The following is a 19,269-nucleotide window of genomic DNA, read 5'->3' on the forward strand; positions in this document are numbered from 1 at the left end:
GAATCATATACCTCTGATACTTGGTAGCTCTACGATAGTGGGCAAGTGAGGTAACACTTCTCCCAGCTCCAGTTTTCTCATCTGCAAAATGGGGCTAATGATACCTGTATTACCCATCTGGCCAAACGTCTTAACCCACTCCTACTCTTTCCTCCGGCGCACCGGCCCTGGGAGGCAGCACTCACTCCTTGGGCCCCTTTCCAGCTATAACAAGGTGGAGCCGGTGGCCACCGGACAGACACCGGCCACCAGCTCATTCCACCCGACAGTCACCTACTAGCAGAGTGAACGAGCCAAATTCAGGGGCAGGGAGGCAGCTGCACACTTGCCTAACTCCTGGGGCGCGGTGTTAGAGGGAGGGGGGAAGGAAGGAGGGAAAGGGGGACCGCCCCTTTCCCCCTTCCCCCTGGCTCTCCAGCTAGCGAGTCCTTTAAATCCCCTGGCGCTCCCCAAGTCAGCTCTGAAGGGGTGGAGACTCCGCGCGGGGCCAGAGCAGGAGCAGGAGCCCGGATCTGGTGCTCGCTCGTCTCAGGTCAGCGAGCGGCCGAAGGTCCGGGACATCCACGCGGGGGGGAAAGTCACCTCCTGGTGCCTGTGCCTGAGCCGGAGCCAGGGACAGTTGTCCCGGGCCAGGGGGGCCCAGAGATCACTACTGCTGCTGTCCCCTCTGCTACCCCCAAGGTGGGGAGCCAGGTTCCCGTGCCCCCAACCCTCCTCTGGGACACCCCGGCTGCTCCCCAGACTCATGCCTGGTAAGTACCCTGGCAGGTCTCCAAATCGAGGGACCAAATTAGGAGGCTCCTGCCATCTGGGGATGCTTTTAAGCAGGGGGTGGACAGGGACCCTGCCCACACTGTGTTTCCCCCATTTTCCTGCCGTCGGGTTTGGGGGAGGGCACTTGTTCCTGAAGGAAAGGGCTTTGTCCTCAGGTGGTGCCCGCAGGGCTTGTTGGGGGAGCGCCCAGTCCCACTCCCAACCTTGGATGGACCGAACCTTCCCTCCCCCAGGGATCCTGGGCCTGCTTGGCCTTGGGGTTGGTGTCCAGGGCCGCTCAAAGGTGACTGTGGGAGTGCAGCAGCTGGACAGGGCGGCCTGGCAGGGAACTGGGAAGGGGGTCTGGTTGGAAGAAAAGTTGTATTTGCATCCCTCTTGTGAGAAGGGGATTCAGCAGAGTCCTACTGTCCTGCCACTGCTCTAGCGTGTGAGACAATAAGGAACAATTCAGCAATGTATTCCCACAGGTATAGGAACAAGATGAAGTGTCACAAGTTGGCCTTCCCCACTTCTCCAGGGTAGAACCACTTGGAGGGTAACTGAGGAAGGAAGGAAGCATTTAAGCCCCTACTATGTGCTGGGCACTGTGCTAAGAGCTATACAAATATGACCTCATTTAAGCCTCATAATAACTCAAAGAGATGGGTTCATATTACAGTTGAGGAAACTGAGGCAGAGGTTAAGTGATTTGCCCAGGGTCACTCAGCTAGTGGGTGAGGGAAGATTTAAACTCAAGTTCTCCTGACTCCAGGCCCAGTCCTCTATCCACTGTGCCACCTATCTGAGACTTCTATGGGTACTTGGTATTCCAGATGCTAATTGGAATCAGTATGGTGAGAGTTTGACATTGTTGCTGGAGCAGGAGGGGCTGATGTGGTTTGGGATGAGGGGCGGTGTATGTTACAGAACTGTTGTCTAAGAAATAGAAATCAGCCTCTTCCCCAGGAATGATTCCTTTGGGCTGGTACTAGGACTAAGGGAAGGCTGGGGTGTGTGTGTGTGTGTGTGTGTGAGAGAGAGAGAGAGAGAGAGAGAGAGAGAGAGAGAGAGAGAGAGAGAGAGAAACTGGGAACAAGTTTTAGTCATATCAAAACAAAGTAGCAGCTTTGCCACTGCAAGATAGTCAGTGTTAGACATTGCCACCCACCCAGGCGAACAGTTGGTGCCAAGGAAATGGGAAATGTGTAAATGCTTCTTTGGGCATAGCTAGTGGTCTGTGACTGTAGAGCAGCTCATATTTATATAGTTCTTTACAGACATCAAAAAGTTTCATCACAACAGCTCTGGGAGGTAAGTAAAACAAACAGAATCCCCTATTTGACTCATGTAGAAACAGAGGCTCTAACGGGTCAAGAGAATATGGAGAGTATGTAACAGAGCTCTGACTTGAACCCACCCATGGAGAGTCTAAATTCAGTGTTCTGCCTGTTGAAACTTGTCTTTCTTTCTAAGGCGGATTGAATCCTCTGGGAGAAGCTTCTGATTTAAGCCCTGGAGAGAAGTGATCTAGGTTGGGAGCTTTCCTGATGTGGGGAAAGGAAAAGGAAGGGGTGTTTTGATTGGTGGGTGTGCCTATAAAAACAGAAAGTCCAAGTTCATTTTCTTAGCAGTTTCTGAGCCAGGAGCAAACTACATAGAGAAAAGTCATCCTATGTCCTACGTATTTTTGTAATGTCAGCACTTAGAGGACACTTAATAGCTAGCAATTTGAAAGTGATTTAGGGTTTGCAAAATGCTTCACATATACTATCTGGTTTGGTCCTCACAACAATCCTCTAAGGTCGGTGCTATCTTTGTTTTACAGGTGAGGAAACCAAGGCTGAGAAATTAAGTTACTTGGCTGGCAGTACGAAATGAGTAAATGTCGGAGGCTGGATTTTAATTCGATTTTTCCTAACTCTTAAGTCCCTCACTCTATTCACTTCACCATTTGGATTAATAAATGTTTGCTGCAGTTGCTTATGCATAGCTCAGTTTTTTCTTCCTATTAGCAAATTCAAGGCCACTCCAAGTGCCTGGAGATAAGGGCCATTTGTAGCCAGGGCACTAATTCCTTGTCTAGCCGGTAGGTGTTAGAGGGAGGACATAAAAACCAGGTCTAGCTCCAAGGTCAGCCTCTCCATCCACTATACCACACTGCCTCTCACAATCACTAGGAATCATACAGTATCAGGCACTGTGCTGAGTTCTTGGTACTAACTTTCCCACAAAGGGAAAGAGACCCAGAGCCAAGGATGATTGTCTGTATTCTGCTTGGACTGTAATTCCTTTAGATTCCAGTCATTGACTATCTGCGTGTGTTCTTCATGCTCCCCCAAAGCTTTTTCCTCTGTGGCTCTCACATAACCATATTTCCTGCTTCCTGTGATTCAGAAGGCGCTGTTAAGGGCTTTTGAAGGATAGTTTTGGGGGAATTTTGTTTGATTTTTTTTTTTTGCTTCCCTTGTACTTGAAATCTTGCCTCCTGCTTAGCAACTTAGTGGCAAGGGAGTGTGTGTGTGTGTGTGTGTGTGTGTGTGTGTGTAGGGAGGGGGGCTGGGTGGTAGAGACATAGGGGAACATAGGGAGGAAGCATTAGAGGAGATCCCCTGGGATGAAACTGAATCAAGGGGCACTATTTGGGCTTAAGGAAATGGAACTTCAGATCTGCTTGCTCACCAGAGGACAGGGTAGGAAGGTGAAGGAAGCCTCCCCATTTGCTCTTACCTAAAAGTGAGTGCTGCCTGATTCTTTGTGGCCCCAGAACAGGTAACCATAGTGGCCGGCGGAGTGATTGCAGGGCTGCTGTTGCTGGTTCTGATTGGGATCATGGGGTACTGTCTCTGGAAGAAGCTTTGCATCGCCTCCGCCTATGAGGAGCTGACTGGAATGCCATCCCCCGCTGGCGGGAAGGAGAAGCTGCCTTCCCAGTCAGCAGTGATCCAGCCCAACAGGTGAATGGCCTTCAGCCCTTCTACTGCCATGGGAAGGGAGAGGCCAAGGGAGGAAAGAAGGAAGACTGAATAAGCAGGCCAGGGGTGGTGGTCTGGGGTATATCTGATCTGTTGTAGAGAGCTTTTCCTCCTAGTAATCTGATTTGGTTTGGGGCTTTGGCATTTCCCTCTAAAAGATGAGGTCTTGGGTGTGAATGAAGAATATGGAGATTTGCTTCTATTCCTGAACAAATGAAAGAAAAAAAAGCGCTTTTTGAATACTTATTGTGTCCCAAGCACTAGGACTAGGCGAGGAAAATAAGACAGTCTGTTGCTTTCAAGGAACTCACACTCTAATTGGGGAAAACAAAATATTTATAAGAGAGTTGGTGGCGAGACTCTAGGGTCCTTGGAGCATCAGCAAGTCAGATGGCAGCTTGGGTCTGAAGAGTCTGGAGGGTGTAGTACTCATAATGCTGTAACTGTCATTTATATAGCACCAGTCATGCCAAGGGCTTTACAAATATCTCATTTGATCCTCATAACAACTCTGGGAGGCAGGTGCCGTCATACAATTAAGGAAACAGAGATTAAGTGACTTGTCCAAAGTTACACAGATATTAAGTGTCTGAGGTGGGATTTGAACTCAGGTCTTCCTGATTCCAGGCCCTGCGCTCTATCCATTGTGCCACCAGCTGCCCCAGTAGGAGGGTGGCTAGTCAGGCCTAAGGGTCCTTCTCTTTGATTTTATTTTTAAATAGACTAAACGAGCTGGGATAAGAGACCCAGAAGGAGAATTTGCAATCCCTATATACATTAATTTCTTCCAGGGCATCTTTATTCTTCCTCCTTGGTGCCCATTCTTGTTTTATGGGTCTGTTCCCCCGCTGGCCTTCTTTCACTCTGTTCACTTCATTTTTTTCCATCTTGACTTGCTTCTGTAAACAGGACCCAAGGTATCCCATTTGTTGTTCCTCCGTCCTTCCATGGCCGGGACTGGATCACTCTAACCAATGGAGAGAAGATCCAGGATGACAGTGATCCCTACATTGCCCCAGAATTCCTGCCTCGGTCATCTTTTCATTCACTCGGTGAGCAGATTGCACTCAGGCTCTATTCATTCAATAGACATTTATGAGGTTCCTTCTGTATACTGAATTCTTTGATGGTGGTGGGATAGATATAAAGTTTAGATCCAACAAGGTTCCCATCCTCATGGACTTAGTCTAATAAGGTGATAAGTAAGACATGGACCAAATTAACTATAATACAAAATTTTTCATGAAAAATACATTAGAGAGTTGCCAAAGTACTATTGATCATCCAGAGGGGAAAGATCATAACTACTTAGCCTAGAGATCGGAGGGAACTTCATGGAGGAGGCAGCGTTTGAACTAGATAGACATCCACAAAGTGGAGGGAGTGAGAGCATTCCAGGCATTGGGAACAAAGTGAACTGAGACACAGGGGTGGCACAGCAGAGTATGTTTTGGTGGGGTTTGGGGAGGAAGGTGGGCAAAGAGTTAGCCAGTTTGGCTGGAGTATAGAGCGCATAGAAGGGAATGATAGAAAGGGCTGGAAAGGTTCTAGATCTCATAGCTAATAAGATATAGTAGGAGATACTTCCTTAGATCCTCATAATCTCTCAAATTTCTCCAAATTAAGAGTTATACACAAGAAAGAAAGTAATTTTACCTATTACTAGGGTCTAAGACACTAAGAACCCTAAACTGAAGAACTAACAGCAAAGAAAGCGAATTCCTGATTCCTAACCTCCTCCTCCACTGGCTGCCATGTTCTGGTAGGGATGCACAGGTTGATCCACAGTCTTGCAACAGAACTTAACTCTGCCCCCTTGCTTCCTACCCTCACAATCTCTCTGCCATGGGAAGCCAACAGGCAGAAGTTTTTCTGGCTGGGACTATGGTGTGGCAGCATTCTGTGCCACAACAATACTCAGAGAACTTATGAATATAGGGAACTGGGGCAGTATGTTGGAGTGTGTATGGCCCCATTGGGCTTGAAGGGGACTGGCATCTGGTAGGGGCCAGTTATGTGCCCCCAGAGGGCACTTGGGGCACAGATCAGGGCTGGTGAAATGTGAATTGCCCATTTTGGGAGGAGGCTGAGACAGCTTTGAAGTCTAATCACTTGGGGAAACTATCATCAGAGGGGAGGGAGTCATAAAGTGAGCAGTGGAGGAATATAAGGAGAAAAGATTGAAATGATGGCATCAATGAAAAATACGGTGAAGCAAAAGAAAATGAGTCAACACTGAGGAGGCAGGGGATCCTGTGGATTCTCAAGAAAGCATGAATCCCAGTGGGATTCCCTTGAATCCTTTAAGAGAGAAATAAGAATTCTGAAAGCAGAATTTTTGGCCAACATGACAGAAGTAACTGGCAGAACAGAAAAATGTAAATGGATGGTGGTAAACTTCACCACAGGAAAAAAAGCAATCTACAGCTTGCTTCCACAAAGAAATCCTCTGCTGCAAAACTTCAAGACATATAGTGGTCAAATTTAATAATGCCAATGACAAACAACAAATTCTTCAAGTGACTTGGAGAAAGACCTTCATATATAAAGGAAAGGAAATTCAAGTAACATTCCGCATACACCATAGTGGGGACTTAAAAATGTTTACATTTAAATAGAATTTGGAGAACTTTCTGTGGGCTCAGATGGCCAGAGAAGGCTTCATAGAAGAGATAACACTTGACATTTAGTTAAATAGAAAAGAAGACTCTTTTCAGTTGGAGAAGTTTGGAACGTTACACATGCTTCCAAGTGTGGTTGCTTTATCGGTTGCTTTTTATTACAAGGGAAGGGATTTTGAATTGAGAGGTGTCTCTGGAAATGATAGGGCTATTCCAGGCAAGGAGAAGGGTGTGAGTAAATATAGAGTGAAAACAGGAGCTTTGTTTGAAAAAGTAGGTGGAAAAATTTGATTGAAACAGAAAGACCTTTTTCTTTTTTAGTCTATTTCTGTGATTTTATTGTTATTGGGAAATAACTAGTCAGGAAATCCCCTCTCCCAGGGCAAATCAGCAGCTGTTCTGCAATGGGTAACCTCAGAGAAGTGCCAATGACGATCACTGGTAAAGTGACTTCTCCAAGGTCACACGGTCAATATATGTGAGAGAGGAGACTTGAATCTGGGTTTTCCTACTCTGAGGCCAAGTCTGGGCCTAGACCTGGATACCTGTGTATAATTCTTGTGACTTCTAAATTCCGGAGCTGCCTCCTTTATCCAATATATGAAACAGGATCCAGAGATAACTTTTTTCCCGGGATGGCTTGGCAGTTTACAGGTCATGATGGGCATGGAAGCTGAAGCTTCTAGTACCCACTCACCCACCTCACCTGAACTAGCTTCTTTGTAGGAAAAAAAAAGTAGTCCCAAGGTAGGTTTCCCTGTCTGTTATATTTCAGTGTAACCTCCTCCTTCTGAAGCCCCTAATGTGTTTATTGCAGGGAGTGCCTATGTGATTGGGACGATCAACCCAGAGCTTTACAAGTTTCCTGAGGACAAGAGTGAGACGGACTTCCCTGAAGGCTGCCTGGGGAGGCTGTGGTTCACGGTGGAGTATGAGCAGGAGGCAGAGAGGCTGCTGGTGGGCCTGATCAAGGCGAGGAAGCTGCAGACCCCCTCCCCGTCAGAGACTTGCAGTCCCTTGGTGAAGCTCTATCTGCTTCCTGATGAACGGCGCTTTCTGCAGTCCAAAACAAAGCGTAAAACCGCCAACCCGCAATTTGATGAGAACTTCATTTTCCAGGTACTGACTCCCCCAGGGAACAGAGTGGGGGAGCCCAGAGGTCCATCCTGGGAAGGTTTGTGGCTTGTTTGGAAAGGAACTTGTTTCTCTTTCTTTCTGTCCATTTCCCCCCAACACCTATAGTCAGCTTTAGAATTTGAGAGCATAGGAATGGGCCCTGTGGGGTTCCGTGAAGTCCTTTTATTTTCCCTTGTGTGCGATGGTCCATTTGTAATCCTTAGTACATCCACAAACATTTATTAAGCACATTTACATTGGGGATGCAATAAATGGGGGGGGGAGACAAAAATAGTCCCTGCCCTCAGTAAGCTCATATGTACAAAATATACACAGAGCACATAAAGGGCAATCTCAGGGAAAAGGCACAGGGTGGGGTTCTCCAGGAATGGCCCCCAAACACCATTGCTTAGTTTAAAAAAATCACAAGTAGCATTTAACATAATAGGCACTCGAGCATTTGTTCACTTGAATTACAGTATTAGAAATTAAGATTAGTATTATTATGAAAGCGGTTTACAGGATATTTGGAAGGAAGTTGGACCAGATTTTATTTGAACAAGCATCTTTAAGAGTAATGGAGCAAGGGGGCAGCAGATATCAGGGAGGCAATGTACCCTGCAACTTGGATCCTGGGTATCATTGGCATTATTTAAAAATAAGTAACTAGTGCTATAATTGTAGATATTTTCATTCACTTATACCTACAAGAATTAGATAGCAGACTCTGTATTCTTCCAGTCCATTGAGACTTCTTATTTTTTTCCATTTACTAATGCAATGTGTTTTTTTATTCATTCACCCCAAATCTTTTGCCCCTGACTAACCTCCATATTTTTAAATGTCAATCATAAAATCAATAACTATACTTGAAAAGGATTGGAGAAGTAATCTAGTCAAACTTCTTTCCAAATACCAAATATTTTCTTCTAAATTTCTTCGATGACATTCCTGACAGGTAGGCTTTAGCCTTTGTTTCTTTTTAAATTCAATTTTATTTATTTTCAGACCCACAGTCTCTTCTCCCCCTCCCTGCATTGATAAAGCAAGGGGAAAAAAAAAAACCTTCTTACAAATATTTGTGGTCCAGCAGAATAAATTCCTGCATTGGCCACATCCGAAATCTAGGCTCTTGTTGATAGACAATCCATTGCTACTTAAAGGACTGAATTCTGTTGTTGAATAAGTCTGGTTATTAGAAAGGGTTTCTTTTATATCAGCGGTTCTTAACATTGTTTTTTTTTTTTTTTGCATCATGGACTCCTTGCAATCTGGGGAAGCCTTTGGATCTCTTTTCAGAATAATGCTTTTAAATGCATAAAGTAATCCAATTATACTGAAATATAGTTATCAAAATATGTTAAAAAAAAGTTCATGGGCCCCCAGTTAAGCCTTGCTTTGTATGAAAACAATAGACTTTTTCTGTAACTTCTACTCATTAGTTCTGCCCTCTGATGTGACATAGAATAATTCTAATATTCTAATATGTAATTCAATTTAAAAAGCATTTATTAAGTTCCTACTATGTAAGGCATTATGCTAGGTTCTGAAGATTCAAAGACAAAACAAATCTCTGCCCTCAAAAAACTTGTATTCTACTGAAAAGAAATAGTACATAGAGAGGTAATGGCAAAATGTATACAAGTCATTTTTGGTGGTGGTGGTGGTGGTGGGGTCTCTTAATAACTGTCAGAAGACAGATCAAAAAAGTTCTCTTGTAGCTTGAGATGGCACTTGAGCTGTGCCTTGCTCCGATGGACATAGGTCTTCTAAGAATTGGAGGCGAGGAGGAAGAGGGTTGTGATGGTGGATAGCCTTTGCAAAGGCAAAGGAGTGGAAGATGGAATGCCATCCACAGGGCATGGCAAATATGTAGAGTATGTAAGGGAGAATTGTATGAAATTAATCTGGACACGTGTTGGAAATGGGTTGTAAAGGGCTTTGAATGCCAAACAGGAATTTAAATTTTATCTTAGAGGCAATAGAGAGCCACTGAAGCTTTTTGAGAGGGGGAGTGACAGGGTTAGAGTTGGCCTTCAGGAGCATTAGTTTGGTAGCTGTGTGGAGGATGGATTAGAGAAGAGAGACTGGAGGCAGGGAAACCAATTACAAGACTATTGAAATAGTCCAGGCAAGAGGAGAGAAGGGCCTTAACTAGGGTGATGGCTATGTGGGAAGAGAGAGATATTAAGAGGTAGAAGAATCGTTTATCTCAATAGACTTTTAGATGTTTAAAGATAGTTATCATATGTCCTTTGTCCTTGAGCTGTTTCAGACCCTTGGGGTTTACTTGGCAGAGATACTGGAGTGGTTTGCCATTTCCTTCTCCTGTTCATTTTACAGATAAGGAAACTGAGGCAAACAGGGTTAAGTGACTTGCCCAGAGTCACACAGCTAGTAAATGTAAATGGCTAGATTTGAACTCATGAGGCTGAGTCTTCCTGATTCCAAGCCCACCTAGCTACCCCAACATATGTCCTGTCTCTGGGCTAAAGGTTCCCAGTTTCCTCCATTTTTCATCATACAACATGTTTTTGAGATGCTTCACTCATCACTCTAATTTCTCTTCTATGGAAAGAAGCTGTTGGTGTCCCTTTTACTATGTGGTTCCTGGAAAACTGGACAGGGTCTTTGAAGGGTGGTGTAAGCAGGGCAGAGAACAGTAGGACTGTTACTTCCCTTTTTTCTGAATACCATTCTTCTATTAATGATCCCTAAGACTGCATTAATTTTTCTGGCAACTTCATCGTATTATTGACCAAATTGTAAAAAGTTGCTTTCTTTCAGCTGAATAAAGCTTGGAACCTTGTAGGTAAGATTAACTCCTTCCCATACCCTGCATGAAGGAGTTTCAGGACCTCATACGGAAAGGACCTGTTGAGAGGCATGACTGAGAATCTTGTGGGCAAGATTAAGTCTCTGATGCCAGTGAATCTGTAAATGACTAAAATCCTTGTCTTTTTTTAAAAACACGAGTTATTGCTTAGCCATATCTTCCTTATCCTGTACCTGTGCAACTGAATTTTTTGAACCCAAGTACAAGACTTTTCATGTCCCTGTTCCTTTAAATGTCTCTAATATGTTTCATTTTGTTAGGCTGAAATTATCAAGCTCCTATAGATTCAGTTCACAATTGCAACCCTTCCAAAACCGTTTTTTGGGATTTTTTTTTTTTGCTTTACAGCTTGATTCTGTCATCCAGTACATCTTAGTTTTGTGTTCTCTGCACGTTTGATGAATATGACATCTCTACCTTCATTTAAGTCCTTGATAAAAATGTTGAAGACAAGAGGGCTCTGGGACCCTCCATTAAACGCTATAAAAGTTAATATGCATTAATCAACACTTTGGGTGTAGTCATTAAAGGAAGCAGGACTGGACTAGAGATTTCATTGGTCCAGACAACTCCCTGGTGAGAAAAGTTCCTCTACTAACGCAGGTTGGCATCTTCTCTGCAACTGAAAGGCTTAAAGGGTTATCAAACATGGTGTGTGCAGCCCAACACTCCTAAGTATGACCTAAACAGATTAAAACGTAACTGGGAACTATTTAACAAAATAAATAAAAATACAATAAAGCATAGATAATATTATATTTTAAAACTAAGTTAATATATGGCCCACAGGGCTCCTTATATATGGATTAATGATCCCCATTTCTATATGAGTTTGATACCAGTGGTCTAGGTTTGATACAACTTGCCCAGGGTCAGGTAGTCACAAGGTATCAGAAGTAGGACTTGAACCCAAATCTTTCTGGTTTTGAAGCAGGCTTTCTATCTACTACTCCATGTTGCCTCTCCATAGTTATCCAATTATCTAAACTTTACCCAACAGTACTATTATCTGGTTCACATTCCCTGCTTATTTCCTTTTTAGATGTTTAATGGATTTCTTTCCCTCTATCACTAGTACTTCCCAATGACTTCCCCACCCCAATAGAAGACTCTTGGAACAAATAAGTGTAGTCAATCAAAATGAATCAACCCATTGGCTATGTCTCAAAATGCATGCTTCATTCATTACCTGTGGGCCATCATCACTCCTGTGTTGATACGCAGGAGACATGCTTCACCATAAATCCAATGAAGTCACAATTGGCTACTGTAGTGATCAGAGTTTCTGAAGCCCCTCCAACATTGGTCTGGCCACTTCTTTTGTATACAGCTTTTCAGAGAAGAGCATAGAGGTGCTCACATGCAAGTATGCACCCCCTAGACCCCAGCATCCTTACTAAACCTGTTTTAGCAGCCAGTCAGTACTTTATATGAAAAAGAAGGGAACCAAGTGTTGTACAAGTACAGGAAGGTTGATAGGGTTACCAGACTGATAGATTATGGGAATGACATAGATGAAATTTGCTTGGGTTTAACAAGGCATCTGACAAAGTCTCCCATGATGTCCTTGTGGATAAGAGAGACAAACATGGACTACATCAGTTGGGCGGTGGCTCAGCAAAATGTGGCATATGAACATAATGGAATATTCTTACACCATGAAAATGATGAATAGAAAGAATTTAGAGAAATGTGGGAAGACTTTCATGAGCTGATGTAGAGTGAAGTGAGTGGAACTAGGAAAATAATTCATACAGTATGACGATGCTGTAAAGACAAACAACTTTGAAAGACTTGAGAACTGATCAGTGCCACGGTCAACTAGGGTTCCAGAGGACTGATGAAGCATGCTAGCTAGAGAGGTGATGGACTCAAGGTGCGGACTGAGACATACATTTTTGGATCTGGCCAGTGGAGGGGCTTTGTGCTGCTTGATTATGTATATTTGTTACAAGGTTGTTTCTGCTTCCCTGCTTCTCATCTTCCCTCCCCCACCTTCGATGGAAAGAAGGTGGGTGAGAGAGAGAGAAGAAAAATGCTTGTTAAATGAAAAACCAAAGCAATTTCCCAGATGCCTCTTTGGCATTTGACTTGGTCCTGGGTTCCTCCCCACTCCCCCCATCCCCACTCAGGTATCCAGCCGAACAGTCACTCAGAGGATGCTGAAGTTTTCAGTGTTCCACGTGGACAAGCAAAGAAAGCATCACCTCCTGGGCCAAGTGCTCTTCCCATTGAAAGATGAGATGCTAACAAGCGATAGCCGGCCCATTGTCTGGAGAGACTTGGAAGCAGAGAGCCTGGAGGTAGGTCACTAATTAAAGGTTAAGTTAATTAAGCAAATATCACCCTGTGTTAGAGCAGCGGACTTCTTAGGTTGTGGCAGGGTTCCAGTAGAATGCCGGGGTGGATTTTCTAAGGGTCATTGAAGCTTGGGAAAGGGACCTCACAAATCATTTAGTCTGGCTCCTTCATTTTACAGAGGAGGGAACTGAGACCCAGAAGGAACTTTTTTTTAAGTGACTTGCCCAAACTCGGGTTCCTCTGATTCTAAATCCAGTGACATTTTGTATGCACCACGTTGCCTTGGACTGATGTGTAATTGACTGCTTGAGGGAAGGAGTGGCTGTGTCACAGGAGCTCCTGCTCTAGAGACCACCTTAGCTAGGTGTCCAGTCAGCAAAGAAAGCCCTCCCCTAAACTTACCTTTTTAGGTTATCAAGAATCAGTTTGGGGTAAGTGGAAAGAGCAATAACCAGAAAGCAAGAGAAAATGAAAGTTGCAAAAGTACAGAGAATAATCTTGGCTCCATAGAAGAGACGTGAGAAAACATCTCTCCCCTATGACTTTGCAGAGATGGTGAAGAAGACCTATGGGAATGCACCACATTCTTTTCTTGCCCTGGCTGTCAGGGTAACATGGTGGAAAAAAACCCAACCCCCAAACTACTGACCTTCACTTAAGGGACAATCTTGTAAAGTAGTACTAGCCATGGATGAGCCCAGGAAACCATCTGACCAGTGTGCTATCTGTATAGGAAATGGTGAGAAAAAATCAGCAAACATTAATTATCAACAACATTTATTTCTCAAAGATGCAGAAATTTTGCAAAGAATATAAAGACTTAAGGAAATTGTCCAGAAAGGAATTACTTATATGCAAGTGTTCTAACCTCAAAGTCTTTGTTTTTGTGGACCTGATTGTGATCATGAGATCATAGATACGGAGCTAGCAGAGATTGTAAAGATTATTTATCCATCAGCAGTATACAAAGCCAGATACTGTGCTAGGTCCTAGGGATTCAAAGTCAAAATGAAGAACTTATGTTTCCCCCCCCAGGGAAACAACATTTGTACACATAAGTATATATACAATATATAGAAAGCATATGCATATATATACTATATATAATAATATTGGGGTGAAGAGAGGCATTATTAGCTGGGGGAATCAGAACAGGCTTTATATAGGAGGTGGGCTTTGAAGTAAGTCAGGGAGGCTGATGAGGGAGCTAGGGAGAGAGTATTCCAGCCACAGCATTGGCATGGTGGGCTCCCTGCCGGAAGAAATCACTGTGGCTATTGGAGAAGGCTAGGGGTTTCGGGGTTTCATGGAAGCCCCTTGCTATCCCTTTCAGACAAATCTCTTCTCTTAAGTTTACTGTTCATTCTGTTCTCTACAGCCCCCTTCCGAGTTTGGGGACATCCAGTTCTCTCTCAGCTACAACGACTACCTGGGACGCCTGACTGTGGTGGTTCTGAGAGCCAAGGGCTTGAAATTCCAGGATGACAGGAATGTTGTCAGTGAGTTCTACCTCTCTTTTGCTGGGATGATGTCTGGGAATTTAGCCTCCAATATGATGGCCCCCCAGTCTAGAAGCCCTGGGGGCAGGGGTTCTTAACCATTTTTTGTACCATGGACCACTTTGGCAGTCTGGGGAACCTGTGCAACCATTTGTCAGAGTGGTATTTTGTTGCCAACATTCAGAGGAAACGCTAAATTTCAGTTAGGAATTAGTGGAAAGAAAGATGGAATATTTTTTCTCTATACAAGTTCACCGAATCCCAGAAATCTATCCATGGGCCTGGAGCCTGTGGGGGCCTGTGGCCTCCTTCCATTTAAGAATTCCTTCCCTGGGAGATTAACTTTCTACCAGTAAAATCGACCCTAACAGTGTGATCGCACTTGGGAGCCTTTTTATTCTTCCTTTTTCCAATCTGCAGAGTTGGGGGGAAGAAGCCATCACTCTTCATAACCCATTTCTTCAAATCGCACAGAATCATAGAATTTCAGGGCCAGAAGAAACCTCAGAGCCTATCTAATCCTACCTGTGCCTGGACAAGGCTGTTTTCTATGCCACCCCTCACAAGTGGGTCATCCAATTTTTGCTCTAAGACCATTTGTGATAGCGACCCCAACTCCCTGCCAAGGCGGGTCCCTCTGCTTTGGGATAGCTTTAATCATTAGGTAAGGTTGTTCTGACATCAGACTTTGGCAAATATCATCCAAAGCCCACGTCATTCTGCCCTCGGGAGCAAAGCAACAACTCTAATCCCTTTTTCCCATGATGGCCCTTTAAATGTTTGAAAATAGCTAGCACATCCATCCCAAATCATGTCTTTTTCAGGCCAGACCTCCGGCTCATCCTATTTGTTATAATTTGTTATTATGTTGCACTCCCTTCTACCATTTGGTATAATATGAACTAAGCATCCTGGCTCTGAAGTCAGAGGACCTAGATTCAAATCCACCTCAGAGGCTTACTAGCTACACCTGGCCTCCCTGGGACTCAGTTCTGTAATCTGTAAAATGAGACAGTTGGATTAGATGGCTTCTGAGTGATCAATCAAAAAGCATATTAGTGAGTGCCAGACACTGTGCTTGTTGGTGGGGATACAGACACAAAGAAGACAGTAGTCCTGTCTCTGAAGGAGCTCACATTCTAATGGAGGAGACAATACATGTATAAGTACATGCAGAATAAGAGGATAAATGCAAATAAATACAAGGCATTGAGGAATGGAGGGTATGAGCAGATGTGGGTGAACCAGGAGAGGCTTTGTGTTGGGGTCCTTGAACTTCTATATGTGTGTGTGTGTGTGTGTAAATAAATAAGTATATATATTCAGTCATGGCTGACTCTCATGATCCTATTTGGGGTTTTCTTGGTAAAGACACTGGAGTGGTTTGCCATTTCATTCTCCAGCTCATTTTACAGATGAAGAAACTGAGGCAAACAGGGTTAAGGGACTTGCCCAGGGTCCCACTGCTAGTAAGTGTCTGAGGCCAGCTTTGAACTCAGGTCCTCCTAGCTCTGGGGCTGGTACTCCATCCGCTGCCTACCTGCCCCAACTTGGACTCCTTCTTAAAGGAAGCTAGGGCTTCTCTGAGGCTGGGCTGAGTGTCTATGATCTTAGGATATTGCTAAACTGAACCAGTTGCTGTCTGTGTGCCCCGAACTCTTTCCCTTTCATGTTCACACTGTTCTCTATACCTCCCTCCACCCCTCTTTTATGCCTAGAGCTTCCTTTCTAGAACCTCCTTCAGGAAGCCTTCCTCGACCCCTCAGTCACTAATTATCTCCCCTCTCCATCCTTGCCACGCCCAGCACTCTGCCCTAGTCTCCCTAATCTCACTCTTCCTTGGGTATTTTTGATTTGTGCCCATGACAGGTCTTTACCCCGACCCCCAATCTCCTGAGGCTGGGAGCTCTCTTAGGGCAAGGGCAGTCAGAGCCTAGGGTGGAGAGGACCCAGTGCAGGGAGAAGAAGCTAGGACTCGGTCATTAAAGTGTTTTTATATGTCCTTTTCCCTCCCCCATTACTCGTTACCTTTTGGTAACAGGGAAAGTTGACCCCACTTTCTAGAGATGGAGTCAACTTTCTTTCTTCACTTTAGGCTTGGTAGGATTTGGATTTCTCTTTAGGGATTAAAGCCAAAAATCAATACTAACCGAAGCAGTGGAGTTCCTGTGGAACAGGAATGCTGGGAAGGTCATGACTCCCAGAGGAGTGGATCCATTCGCTGGGCCTGGAAACATAGCTGCCGTTTTCATGAGATTGTTTGCTGCTTGGGTGAATGCGGTGCCAGGATCTTGTGTTATTTTCAAATAAGCAAAAATCTTGTCTGGACAATGAATGCTCTCCAAAGCCTGGGAGGAAGGAAAAGCTGTCACTAAGCCTTTCCTTAAGATGGATGGTCAGGCTAGAAAGACATTAAAATAATTAACCCCTGTTTCCTTTGATAATGGCTCCTGGCTGCAGTGGTTATGGATCATGTTGGCTGAGTTCCAAGGGCACAGCAGCATGTTTGCCAAACTGGGCATATTCTAGAAGTGGGGGAGGAGGGAAAAATCCTGTCTTATTCAGCTTGGGAGACACACTACAGGTTAACAGGTAAGAATGGGCATTTGGCTTCTACTGACTGGTTTATTCCGTCAAGATGCTTCCATAGAGGCTTGTTATCAGTAAAAAGATTTCATGGCTTTCCCAGGGAGAAGATAAATGGGGGTATCTCTTTAGTGTCCCCTCAGCAATCCACCGGTGATTCTCACCTTGGTTTCTTTAGGTGTGTTTGTCAAAGTGTCGCTGATGAACCACAACAAATTTGTCAAATGCAAGAGGACCTCTGCTGTGCTGGGCTCCCCCAATCCTGTGTATAATGAGACTTTTAGCTTCAAGGCCGATCCTGAGGAGCTAGACACTGCGAGCCTGAGCCTGACGGTGCTGCAGAACACAGAAGGGGACAGTAAGGCAGTTTATCTTTCTGACCCAGAGCTCGGACGCTCAGACTTCAGATGACCTTATAGTGGGCTGTATAATAATAATAGTTAACATTTATGCAGCACCTACAACATGCCAGGCACTGTGCTAAGCACTTTATAGTTATTATTTCATTTGATCCTCATAATTCCCCTGCAAGTAATGTGCTATTATCACCCCCATTTTGCAGTGGAGGAAATTGAGTCAAACAGAGGTTAAGTGACTTGCCCAGGGTCATACAGCTAGTAAGGGTCTGAGGCCAGATCTGAACTCAGTCTTCCTGACTCCAGTTCACGTGTTCTATCTACTGTGCCATCCAGATGCCTCATGTTGAGGAGACCAAGGCTGAGAGGTCAAGTGTTTGCTTGCCCAGGGCTGCAATGCCCTGAGTGTCCGAGGAAGGGATCTGAATCGAGGATTTTCTGTCACTACATCCACCATGTGATAGTGCCTCCACAGCTTACTGTTAGAAAAGAGAGCCCCGCATTGGTTAATTGAATTTTGGACGATTCCTTACTATCACTATTTTATAGAAGATATGGCCACAGATATTGGAATACAAGTTCAAAGGTTAAAACTGACTCCTGTTTACCTATCTGTATAATGGAGAGAGAATTTGCTACTTCCTTAAAGTGAAGTTGAGAAGTAACTCAAGGGGCAGCTAGGTGGCGCAGTGAGCAGTGAGCCCTGGAGTCAGGAGGACCTGAGTTCAGATCTGGCCTCAGACACTTGACACATGCCGTATGACCTTGGCAAGTCACTTAACCCCAATTGTCCTGTCTTTCCCCCTTCAAAAAAAAAAAAAAAGAAATAAATGTGTTGCCGAGGTAACTCTGATCATGTACAGAAGAGAATAACTATGTTGCTTTTTCCCTACCCCACTCCCCTTTTCAATCCAGAGAGCCACCAGCTGGGCCGTGTAGTAGTAGGACCCTTCATGTACACGAGGGGGAAAGAATTGGAACACTGGAATGAGATGATCAATAAGCCCAAGGAACTGGTGAAGAGGTGGCACGCGCTCTCTGGAAGCACCTAACTGCGCCTGGTCTGCAAGGACAGCGACTTCTGTTTTGGAAACTGCTTCTCTCCCTTTAGAAAACCATGACATAAGAACAATGTGTCATCACCATTTCCCCCAACGGCTAGCAGAACCACCAGGCCGGCCTCACGGTGGACAGTGGACGCAGGGAGCAGCCTCTCTTAACAGGATGAGGCAAGATGTCCTCACCGGTTCTGTGTCAGAAACAGGGCCTTATCTTTCCTTGGTTAGCATAGGGAAAATCCTAATAAAATGTCTCTTCTTCCTCTTGTGGAGTACTCAGAAGAGTCCTCTTTTGGGACCTTTATCATTGTAAAGCTGAAGTTAAGTTAGCATTTCAGACACTCAGACTGTTTGCTAAATAGTATAGATGTCAGTGGGACAAATTTTGGTTTTCTCCGAGATTAAGTTCCTTTCAGCCCATGTGAGCACTGTTTTGTAGGCAGGCCGGCCTCTGTATTTAGCCACAAAAGGAAATACTATTTTAAGAGGATAGGAATAGGAAGAAGCTAGGAAAATATTGTACTTATGCCCTTATGTCAACGAGAACTACACATGGACTGGAGCGGTTGATCACAGTAAGAAAAGTCTGACTTATCACTTGTTTACTTGAAACTCATGTGGACCCTACCACTAGATGTGAGCATTAGGGATCTGTGGCTCAGGACCCATCCCAGTGACAACAGTGAGATTCCTTGGTGACAAGAATGTTGTCTGAGCTACTTGGAAGAAAATCTCTTCAGAGCAAGGAAATGACGTTACAAATATCCAAATGAGAGGGGAAATACAAGCTGGCCACAGTAGACTAGAGATTGTCTAAGTCAAAATGACTTGGAAGTTGCGATACTTGCTCATACTGTTCTAAGGGACTGAGACAGGAGACTGGACTACCATGGTAAAATTCCTGATGAACAATGCATGACCCTTATTGTGAGGGTTTCCTGGCCAGGTATTGTCAAAAAACCTTGACTTCTGTGCTTTCCTCTACTTTGACCAAGCCGTTGCATATTCTCATACTCTTCTGGTCATTAAAACACTTGTGAATCAAGACTGGCTGCCATTGTCTTTACTAGTTACTGGAAGACGCCCATAGCAGGTGTATTCAGTGTTTTGGAAGTTTGATGTTTGGAGGGAAAGTTTGATTCAATGAATCTTTATTTAACACCTACTATGT

At 44.4% G+C, this 19,269-nt stretch overlaps 1 protein-coding gene across 1 annotated transcript; it reads left to right on the top strand.

Annotated features, from left to right (window-relative positions):
• The first annotated feature begins 564 nt into the window (after positions 1 to 564).
• Positions 565 to 19,127, top strand: LOC118829066 (synaptotagmin-15-like). The gene is made up of 8 exons (XM_036736005.1): positions 565 to 752; positions 3,518 to 3,707; positions 4,635 to 4,777; positions 7,164 to 7,465; positions 12,431 to 12,601; positions 13,978 to 14,098; positions 16,863 to 17,042; positions 17,956 to 19,127. Exons 1-8 carry the CDS (start codon positions 746 to 748, stop codon positions 18,090 to 18,092), a joined length of 1,251 nt encoding a protein of 416 aa, XP_036591900.1. The 5' UTR covers positions 565 to 745; the 3' UTR covers positions 18,093 to 19,127.
• The last annotated feature ends 142 nt before the right edge of the window (positions 19,128 to 19,269 follow it).

Source organism: Trichosurus vulpecula, chromosome 8 (genome assembly GCF_011100635.1).
Source record: "Trichosurus vulpecula isolate mTriVul1 chromosome 8, mTriVul1.pri, whole genome shotgun sequence".
Lineage (NCBI taxonomy): Eukaryota > Metazoa > Chordata > Mammalia > Diprotodontia > Phalangeridae > Trichosurus > Trichosurus vulpecula.